Source organism: Borostomias antarcticus (genome assembly GCF_949987555.1).
Source record: "Borostomias antarcticus genome assembly, chromosome: 28".
Taxonomy (NCBI): Eukaryota; Metazoa; Chordata; class Actinopteri; order Stomiiformes; family Stomiidae; genus Borostomias; species Borostomias antarcticus.
In genome coordinates this window covers 3,766,383-3,777,387 of record NC_140261.1, presented here as the reverse complement: position 1 = coordinate 3,777,387, position 11,005 = coordinate 3,766,383, and the positions used below count along the sequence as shown (strand labels likewise).

Below are 11,005 nucleotides of genomic sequence, written 5' to 3'. Positions count from 1 at the left end.
ATAGAGGGAATAAAATGTAGTCTAAACTTCAAAAGAAGAAGTCCATTCGTCCAGCGAGTGTATCCCGTGTGTCAGTTTCGTGTCTCCGCTCAACCGGAGCGTCCTTACCGTTTCTCCCGGTTGGCCTCGTATCAATTTTTTATGTTTCCCAATTATGCACACGGGATTCCCGAAGTCCGTCTGACGTCATGGCCACTCAGCCAACCGTAGAGCTGCTTGCGTCGTCGACGTAGTAACTTGAATGATGATGATGAGAAAGGCACATCTCTGCTGGGGGTTTGCACGGAAGCTTAGGGTTGGGCTATATTTGGCCTGGAGAGGGAGAGGAGGTAAACACAGACCGACCAACCAGGGTTTGAAGTTGCGTGCTCTTTAGAGAGTTGCATGAGAAGTTTATTAGCTTAGGAGGTAATTTCTAGGAGGGGTCACTGAAGGAAAACAGTTGAAGGTCATGCTTTTTTAAATTCCAGTCGAAGGGAGGGTTAGGCCTAGGCTAGGCCTAGTTTTTTTATTTGAGTCCAGGGGAGGATCATACAAATTTGAATCGATCAAAATAAAATAGTTTCCAGCAAGCTGTGTATGACCCGGTGTAGGCTTTGGTGGTGGTCAGAGGGGAGGGGGGGGGGGGAATCCTTTTCTTTCCAAACACTCGGGGAGGGTCAAATAAAAACATATTTCTGTTTGAGAGAGTCTTGCATTTTATTAGAATTTAAACTATTTAAATTCCTTGTTTGAGCATTGCAGGATGAGTTGAACCGAAAGTGTGTGTGTGCTTGGGTGTGTGAGCGAGAGAACTGTGTGTGTGTGTTTGTGTGTGTGTTTGTGTGTGTGTGTGTGTGTGTGTGTGTGTGTGTGAAAGCTTGCTCTGGGTGTTCATTTGCATTTCTTGCTGCTAGTGTCGGACAGCTTTGTTATCTTATGTTGTTTGTTGTTTATCCAACTAACGGAAAGGGGTGAGCCAGACAAAAAGCCCCAGGTGAGATGCAATTATTCAAATGCTAAAGAGTCTAACGTAGATACTGTAAATAGCTATAGGACCATTGTTGGCAGTCTGGGGTATAGTAGCCTATTCAGATGGGTCATATAGAACTTTTGCACTGTTGTTAATTACAATAGTCATTTTAGCAGACACTTTTATCCAAAGCGACTTACAATAATTGCATTTAATGTTGGAAGTCAGAAAAGCACACAAGCTGTTTGGTTTTATTGTGCTGTAAGCCTTTTTCTAACTGTATATACAACACACACATCCTAAATGGCTTATACACTAATTTCAGCAACTATAACCAGGTTTAAAGGCACAAGGTCAGACCTCTGTTTCCAAAGCCACTGTCTCTAGTCAAGGCTAAGACCACTTTGTTGGTGCCACACCTGGATGATGATTTGGATGAATTTGTTTGGACTTTTATCTGACAACATATCAGATAGCACTAGGGAAACACTGACTTTTGGATGGCAGTGATAAGCTTATTACATTGTGCACTTATCAGGAGTCAACTGTATAGACCAGGAGCTCCAGAATCCAGACTCTTGACAACTCCTGTTTGCTTTGCTTTTTGCTACGAGAAAGCACAGAATAAAATGGCATTTTAGCATCCCAGGTAGTTTGTCATCTCAAGAGACTAGTTGCCAGAAATCATAAGTGCATCTCCTTCCTAGCATCTAAGCACATAACCAGTGCTAAAGTAAAAGTGCAATAACAAGTAATAGATTTCTCAGCCGGTGTGAGGGTAGTGATTTTCTCTGGCAGCTGTTATATGGCTGCATCATTAAGGAAGGACGAGCGAAGGTAGTACTTCTTGAAGAGTTTTCAGCCTGCGGCGAAAGATGGACAGTGACTCCAATATCAGTGTGGAGTCCATACCTGTACCACCACTGTGGGCCCAGAACTGAGAAGAGCCGTGACAGGGTTGATCGGTCACAGGGGCCTCGGAGCGGCGTGGCAACCTGTCGCCTTGAGGCAGCAGAGCGAAGCCACCCGAGTGTTTCACTCGAGCATTGAAAGCTCAATCACAATCCTCGATATCCTGATGTCCAGTGACCCTTATTAATAATATTTTCCCGATGGATTCTGACATAATGTTTGGCCTAGGTTGTATTGCTCCATTAATTTAGCTCTCATTAGAGTTTTTTTTTTGTAACTGCTAATATGATTTAAACCTATAAACCATCATCCCTTGCATATTTGACTATGAATTTAAACAATCTTTTTATACAGTATAAAAATACTGTTTTCCCAGGTTCTCTTACCATGTCCCTGGTCCTGTTACCCAAAGTGCTGCTTATTAACTTCAGGCATCCCAAGGATTTCTATGGATTTTCGGAGGCTTAGATCTTTTCATTCTGACCTTCACTATATAACAACTCACACAGGGAGTGCAGCTACATGTCATCGATCCAGATACATCAAATTAGGCAGCAGGTTTGGTGATCAGGCCTCTTACAGTGCTCCGGTTTCTCTCTCTGGGCAGGAGAACTGCAGACAAACAGCCCTGCGTCAGATACACAGGAAGGGTAGCGTCCAAGGCTCTCTTCCCCAGATCGAATGTTATTAGATTAGAGAAAGGAAATGTTTCACTATATATGAGAAGTATATCTTTCCCTAATCCAATAATATCAGGTGATCGAATGGGGCCACTCGGTAGCATCAAAGAATAGAGGAAACAAGGAAAGATGCGAGTTTTTTTTTTATCAGGCCCCAGAGCTCTTCAGCACAAAGATAGCAGACCCTGCCCTCTGATCTCTTTTTCACAAGGTATCTGTATTCAGCACCGTCGTCTTAATACAGTGGTGTCTTCTCATGAACTGCCTCATCTGCACCACTGACAGACAGCAAAAAGCAATACATAAACCACAGGAGAAAATCATTGGAGTGGTCTCACTTTACTGAGCAGAGAAATTTCCTGAATGGCAACGATCAATGAACTGGATCCAATCCTCCCTATCAATTTCCTGGCAGATTCATGATCTATACCAACTAATAGAGGATAAGTTGAACAGTGCACACATTGAGTCAGAGACACAGAGTGTATGTGACAGAACACCCACTGCAAGGGAGGTATAAAGCCAAATGCATAGTTCTCTAGAGGTTTGAAGTTAGGATGAGCCCATTAATAAAACTATTTGTGGTGTGGATTATGCCTCCTCGGGCCTCTATCCAAAGGGAATGATGCTGTTGTTCCTTTAAGAGTTTCCAGATCCACTACTCAACAGCAATATGAGTTTGGGGCAGATGGAGACCTCTTACTATAATTGGAGAGTGCGTCTCAAGAGAGGAAGTAGTCTTATCCTCTACTTTCCTTGATAAACAGGCCAAAAAAGCCTGAAAAGCAATTTGAGGCTGTCCCTCTTTATGGAATTAACATCCAATCAATAGATCTAAACAGATTTGCAAGAACGCGTAATAACAAAAGTTTTGAGATCTCAACCCATCTCTTTACAAGACTCAGTATAAGAGTGTATATGACCTGTATAATTGGCAATGTAAATGTTCCAACTCAGTGATCTTCAACGAGGTTAAAGACCAAAACCTGGGAACCTGTCTCATACTGTAATTGGACCTTCGGTGACATGAAAAACGAGGAATGTAAAGATTACATCAAAGAGATTTACAATCCTGTATGATTCTTTATTCAGATTTTTGCTCTTCACTCCAGGAGCCCATATCGATCTTTGGGGAGAGGGGTTTACAACCAGACTGTCAATCGAGCTTAATAAGGGGTCAGTCATGTGTTCAGTGGGAGCTCTCCAGCCATCACTGTTGATTTTCTCATAGCCCATCCCTGGGATCTTGATGAAGCTTTTCATCCAGGGGCCAAACCCCATTAGAGATTTGTGTGACACTCAGCTTCAGGGCTCCATCAAAGTTCAGTCAGTGAAACAGCTTAAAATAACCTGTCTATCAATAGGAATAACACACAGTTTTACAGTATATATTCACCTGTGTGTAAATACATTTCACAGTTATTATTCTTTATGCCTACAGTATTTCAGACTTCTGAAGTCAGATAGCCCAGCTACTCATCTGAGAAAATCTGGGCAATTTAGCTGAGAAAATAGCATCACGAAGAGAGGGAGGTCAACTGGGTTGCCATGCCAAAAAGACAAATTTCTGCAGCGTGCATAATTGCCTTTCGTCCAGGGAAAGGTCACGTGATTTTTGTGGATCTTAGAGCCAGCATCACTCATTAGCATCGGTTAGGCATCATGCCATCTCTCTGGCATCAGTGCCACGGGTTGGCATTTAACATCAAACGCCCTAGGAATAGATTAAACCCCGTGATTACATGCAATGGGCCAGAAATAACAACTCGGTTATCCCCAGAAAAGAGCAGAAAGACAAGTTTGTTTTAAATGGCCTCTGTTGAGAAGCCTGCCTATATTTCTCCATTCATATTCTTTCCTTCATCTGCACTCATTTGAACGAGCCTGAAGGTTGGTGAACACAAACTTGTGGGTATTTTCTCCAGTTAATTTAGATGTTATAGTTTTCAGATGTGTGTACATGCAGGAGGAGATAACAGGAGAGGAAGCCAGTGTAAGGTGTTGGGATGCACATTCAATATTTGTGCCAGCTCACAAGACTCAAATCAAATCACAGACACCTGCCAGACATGCAAGCAAAATGTAAAAGTCATTCTCAAATCCAATTTCTTTTTTTTTTAAGAAGAAAAAAAAGGAAACCTTTAACACGATTTGGCCTTCCTCCCTCCCTCACTAATATCCTCAAAGGAAAATAAATCTCTTTAGTTCTAGCTTTAATGTTGAATAGTCTCTGGCTCCAATCCATTCCAAGAGCCTTAGGCTAAAGTAGGCTACTATTACAACCTCCTTGACTGTCTCTGCAGCAAAAGCACCGGTTCATAGGAAACAGTGATTTTAAACCCTTTTTGCACATGCATACATTAATGAGATGGCTTTATTGAGACACGAATCCGCGTGAGTTGCTTATTTAACGATCTAGCCATATAAAAGCTGCCAGAGAAAATCACTACTCTAACATTGGCTGCCGTGTAGCTGCCTCTCTGACCGATAGGGGGAGCTGTGGACTTATCGCCTTCAGAGACACAATCAAGACATAGGCCTACTAGTAGGCTAAATTTACCCAAGCATAGAATTTGGTGAGATTTTGTACTCCTAGTCAATGTCTCTACCTTTGGTATTGGCACAGGCTGTGTTTTGTTAGCATGTCTGGAGAGAGGGGATTTACCTTATCATATTATACTGTATCGAGCAGGGAGGGCTGGAGAACTAGTCGACCCAAGCGGGGATCGATCTCTCGCTTCCAAACCCGGCTCGCTAACAGCAACACCAGAGAGCTAGCTCTTTTAGCTGTTACATACATTCCATGTTTGCTCTCTCACACACACTCCTGCATGCATGCATGCATGCACACATACACACACACACACACACACACACACACACACACACACACACACACACACACACAGACACACACACCACAATCAGCAGCATAATCAGACCTGTTTACTGAAGAGAAGCTGTAGCCTATTAAAATAAACCATATCTCGATGGCTTCAGGAAGTGCAATGAGACATAATTAGACTTATCTCAAGCATCCCGATATCACTCTAAAGAACCTCGTTAATGATACAGATCCAATTACTGCTTTCAAAAACGTGTAGAGAATGTATTAAGATTTAAAACTGTATGGGTCCTGTTCTGTAGCACAACTCAACCTAAACAATATCCGATGACATTCTCCAACTGTAGGCTACTGTAGATTCTCAGAGAGAGCGAGTTTATAGCATCGACTTGACTGTCAAGTAGTGAATCACACCCTTGCTTGAATCTACCTTGAATTCAATTAAAAGGTAGGGTAGGTGATTTTTCATCCAATCATTTCAAGGTACCAGTTTGAAATGATTTAATAGCCTATCTGCCTGTCAATCTAGGCTACTCTCTTTTTGTGCGTGGCTGTAAGCCAGTGCACCAATGATAGCAAATGTCTGGTTGTCACACCCTCCCTCCCTGGCTTCCTCCATCCCATTGTTGACCTGCAGTACTATGTTGCTACCACAAGAGGCAGTGGTCCCAAAACCTGCAGTTCTATGTTGCTACCACAAGAAAGAGCATCGCGATGCCCTTTTTTGAACAGCAGAGGGCGCGGGTCTACTTTTGACTTCACTGTGTGAATGGTCCGTGTCATGCGTCACTTATTTCTGACAGAACGAGAAACATGACAAATACAAATATAAATAGTGGGCTCCCGGCACACCCCTACTAGTAACTAGTTACTTTTGGTTGGGGGTAATAAGTAAAGCAATAATATTACTTTTCAAAAGAGTAACACGTAATATATTACATTTTCTGAGTTGCAAGTCCAACACTTTTGTCACCTCATTGCGTGACGCTCAGTCAGAACTTAACCTGGCAAAAGAAAACTGTTAAATTATGAATGTGTCCTGTGCGGTGTTCCCTACAGATTTCCCACAGAGCAAGCACGACACCTTCTGAATAAGATGAGTATGGAACTGCAGTATTGAGCTTGTTGTTGATGGCAGTTGGGTCTCCCGCTGAGGTGAACTGACATATTTCTCGGGACAAGTGTGAGAGTTTTTAGTTTGCAGCATTGACTTTGTCTTAGTGAATCACGCCCTTGAGTAGCTGTTGCATAAATCCACCTAGAATTCAATTAATGAGGTTCACCAGCCCAGTATACTGTAACGATGAGAAGACAATAGCCTACCAAATGGAAAACTCAACCACCAGGGACTGCAGTTAGATCTAATTAGTCTGTGTTTACCTCTTTGCTTGACACTCAAGATTCAAGATTCCTTGTTCACTCAGAACTTTAACTGGCAAGAGAAAACAGTGGAATTATTAATGCCTCCTGTCGGTAACCTCAGAGGTGCAACCCTACAGGGAGATTCCTAACAGAGCGGCATGACACCTTCTAAGTAATGCAGCTGAGGTATCGAGCTTGCTGTTGGCAGCTGGTCTACCACTGATGTGAACAGACATATTTGCCAGGAGAAGAGTTTCTATATGAGATGGGGAGATAGAGAACGGGGAAAAGTGATGCCCAGATTCCGACTGCGTCTGTCAAGCATGGTTGCGATTAGTCTCCCTCGGCATGACAACCGCACAGTTCCACTAATTTAAAGACATAAATGCCTATGCCTGGTAGACTGAAGAAGCAGAAAGCAACTGAGAGCAATTGACTGATTGGTTCAGCGCTTTAAGACATCATATCTTGGATGCCAAGAATCACATCAAATTAGGTCCCAACATAGGCCTACATATTGTAGGCTATGACTGCCATTTTTAATGGAATACCGAAAAGGTCTAAAAGGCACTGGATAAAGGCCTTGCTTTATTTTGAAGGTCTCTCATCACTGTACCTACAGATATTGAGCACCTTGCAGTACCTGCATTTGCCCTTCTAACACGAGTATGACAACCCATACATCGGAAGTGGGTTGGAAGTGCATATATTACACATAGACCACATTGTCTCATGATTGTTCCATGCACTCCGCTCTCTTCCTCTTTAGTCCCACCCTGTGTTAATAATCTATGACAAACGGTGTTCATACATGCAGAAGGGAGCCCTTTACAGTTCCGTGTGCACGTGCAGAGAAGAGAAGGGTATCGTCTTATATGACCCTGGGGAGAGTGGGGGCAGCAGCTCATTTGCATTAAAAAGATAAAACTGCACATCCAGAACACGACTGGAACAGGTGGATAGAGGCATGCTAAAAGCCTCTAGGGATATTTTCAGCAAGACATGTTTTAGGACCCCAGATACCAATTTTAACTGAAAAGGAACATAATAGGGGCCCTTTAATGTTCTATACACACAGCGGAGGAGTGTGATGAAAGCCAATCATGTGTAATAAGCCCCTGCAGTCCCTGAGCAACGGCTGACGAATGGCTGAACAGAGGCGCGTGAGGAAGGCTTTCGGGACGAACCTCTGGTCCTGGCTGTCAGTGTTCAACATGAGGAGCATGTTTCTCTAATACCGTGCTCTCGATATCCCCGATTCACCTCTCCTGACAATCGGAGGAGAAATCTGGGCTGCGTTCCAAATTGCATACTACCCTACTATATAGTATGCCAAAACAGGATGTAGTATGTCCCAATACATAGTATGCCACATGCAGTATGGCAAGAATACCAGGATGTCCTACTACATCCGGTCGTATTTTGCAGTATGCAAGCCAGCAGGCTTTTCTGGCTATTCTGACCCACAATCCTGTGCGCAGCGGAAATGTGCGTCACACGTGCGAGTCGTGACAGCTGTAGACGAATGTCGCGTTATGGACAGCGACGGATGTGGGCAAATTTCAAGGCGCAATGTTATGACAAGGTAGTATGTCCCAATTGGATGCCTACTGCTTGCAAAGTACATACTTTCTAAGGGCAGCTGTAGTAGGTACTGGTAGTAAGAAGTAGAAGTATGCGATTACGAACGCAGCCCTGGTCTGGAACGTTGGTCGGTACCGAGTTTCGGCCCAGATTATCTTGTAACGTGAGGGGTTTACAAATCTTAGACCTCCCAATCGGCTCCTAGACCCATCGGGGCGGCCCCGATAATATCAAACATGTTTTTCATATTTAGATTATTACGGGTTCGTTGCTCCTTCGGGCACGATAATATCCTGTAGTGTGTGATGAGCTGTTATTTTCAAATCTGGTAGTTTGTGCATGTTTGAGATTCCAGAGAAGAACATCTGTTAAGATTCTCCTTATCTGTGTGATGCAACCCGTTTTCCAAATTCGGTTAGGATTTTAAATATCCTGTAGTGTGAGCCTGGCATAAGTGTGATGAGGCTGTGCCTCTGCCTAGATGTGGGGCCAAGGATAATGGGCTTGTAAGGGTTTGGAAATAGGCCTCAGGTAGGCTAATGTTTCATAGCCAGCCCTGGGCTGAGCGGAGGGGAACTATTCCGTCAGAAAAGGTAGCCTCCAGGCACAATGGGCACGGCTTTGGAGAGGAGTACCTGTGTCCCTGGCTTTGACTGGGCGTGTGCGCACGCGCAGATGTTTGTGTGTGCAACTCACAGCCCTGGTGATGGGGGTTGGCAGGCCGAAGGCTCTTTACACAGCTAGGGACCATACTTGGCAGTATTAGCAGTGTCCTCACACACACATGAAAATACTGCATTGTACATCATCCATACAAAGCAGGTTCCCCATGAACACCATTCAAAACACTAATATCTCTTCATAAAATGATTTTTCTTTTTTAATCAAAAATATCAAGCATTTACATTCGAGTATTAAAAACGAACTTTTTTTTCACAGCCTTTACAGAAAATGAAGAAATATATCCATTTTATTCCGAAGTTTACAAATAAGAGACGAAAAATACCACGTGAGAGTGAGTCAAGAGGGGTGTCGCAAAGTGTACAGTAGACCCTGATAACCGCCCTGATTGACAGCAGACGTGGCCAATCAGGGGCTGCGAGAAAGAAACTTCCTGTCTATTGGAAACACAAACAGCCAATTGGTGGCTCCGTTAGAACCGATGCTGCTCGGGGGGCTTCCCCCCCTCTAGAGGGCCGTTATATCCCATGAGGCTTTGCAGAGTCAAGTACAGAGCAGCACTTCAGTAGCTGGATGTCTCTGTCACCCTGGGGAACACAGAGTTCCCGGGAATTCTCTGCTGGCTACCCTGTCCTCTCTGCTGCTGCTCGTGTCCCCCGTCACGTCCCTCCTACAAGTCTCTGGAACGTTCCTCCGCGTCCCTGGGGTGTCCTGAACAGCTTCTATGTGCTCCTGATGCCCTGGAAGCCACAGAAGTTCCAGCGTTTCTCCAGGCTGGCTCCCACCCCCGTCAGCTCCTGTCTGAAGGTGCAGGGCAGCCGGGACAGCAGAGCCTCCACCTCTGTAGGGTTGATCTGGAACACACACACACACACACACACACGCTAATTATCCGCAGAGTTACACACATCACCGCAAAATATTCATAAACACACACAAGCTTTCGTGTTGTTGACATAAGAGGCAGGTTGGTAGAACGTCACCACAATGTACAGTAGACATGAACAACGGATCATCGTCGACAATGTACTCCTGTGTGATCGCAGCGGATAAGCAGAGACTCTTACTCGACTGCTTACTGTCTGGCTCTGCTTACTGTCTGGCTCTGCTTACTGTCTGGTGTTCAGAGGCAGCGTGGGAACAAACAAGCCCTCTGGGTTTCGAGAGGAAAAAGCCTTCATGCTGTATTCACCATCTGTGAACTGTGTGTGTGTGTGTGTGTGTGTGTGTATGAGAAAACATCAGCGTGTTGATGAGAACACAGAGAGATTATAACAAGCTGGTTGAGAGAGCGGTTGTGTAAGAAAGTAAAGTAAATAAAACTTTATTTATAGAGCGCTCTTCTCAGCACGAGTGCTTTACAGTGGAGAATTAAAATAAACATACAGTTCACATAGGCAAAAATCATGACAACATGGGGGGGGGGGGGGTCAATAGTTGGGCTACAGATCGCCAAAAGCCTGTCTGAACAGGTGGGTCTTCAAGAGTTTTTTAAAAGAGTTCTCAGCTCTGTGGGCGATGTCTGTGGGCCTCCTCGTGGAGGTGGCAGAGAGAGCGGTCATATCTGTGAGCCCTCTCGTGGAGGTTGCAGAGAGAGCGGTCATATCTGTGGGCCTCCTCGTGGAGGTGGCAGAGAGAGCGGTCAATATGTGTGCACTGTGCAGAGAGAGCGGTGGTATGTCCACGTGGAGGCGGCGGTGTGGTTAGTCATACAGTACAGTATGTACACACTACCACCTACACTTTACACCTACAGAAGCCATTCCAAAATAATAGGCATTAATATGGAGTTGGTCCCCCCTTCACAGCTATAACAGCTTCCACTCTTCTGGGAAGGCTTTCTACAAGATTTTGGAGTGTGTCTGTGGGAATGTTGCCCATTCATCCAGAAGAGCATTTGTGAGGTTAGACACTGATGTCGGAGGAGCTCTCTGACAGGCGGAGTCCGAAGGCACACGCAGCCATGTGCGCCGTCTTAGCGAAGCATCG

The 11,005-nt window shown here is 44.5% G+C and overlaps 1 protein-coding gene across 1 annotated transcript in view; it reads right to left on the bottom strand.

The window, feature by feature from the left end:
* Nucleotides 1-9,337: 9,337 nt before the first annotated feature.
* Nucleotides 9,338-11,005, bottom strand: part of LOC311326489 (ecto-NOX disulfide-thiol exchanger 2-like) — a 137,795-nt gene continuing 136,127 nt past the window's right edge. The window contains exon 16 of the mRNA XM_084459386.1: nucleotides 9,338-9,870. Within this exon, the coding sequence (XP_084315512.1) occupies nucleotides 9,739-9,870 (132 nt within the window). The 3' untranslated portion in view covers nucleotides 9,338-9,738. The remainder of the gene's footprint in view (nucleotides 9,871-11,005) is intronic.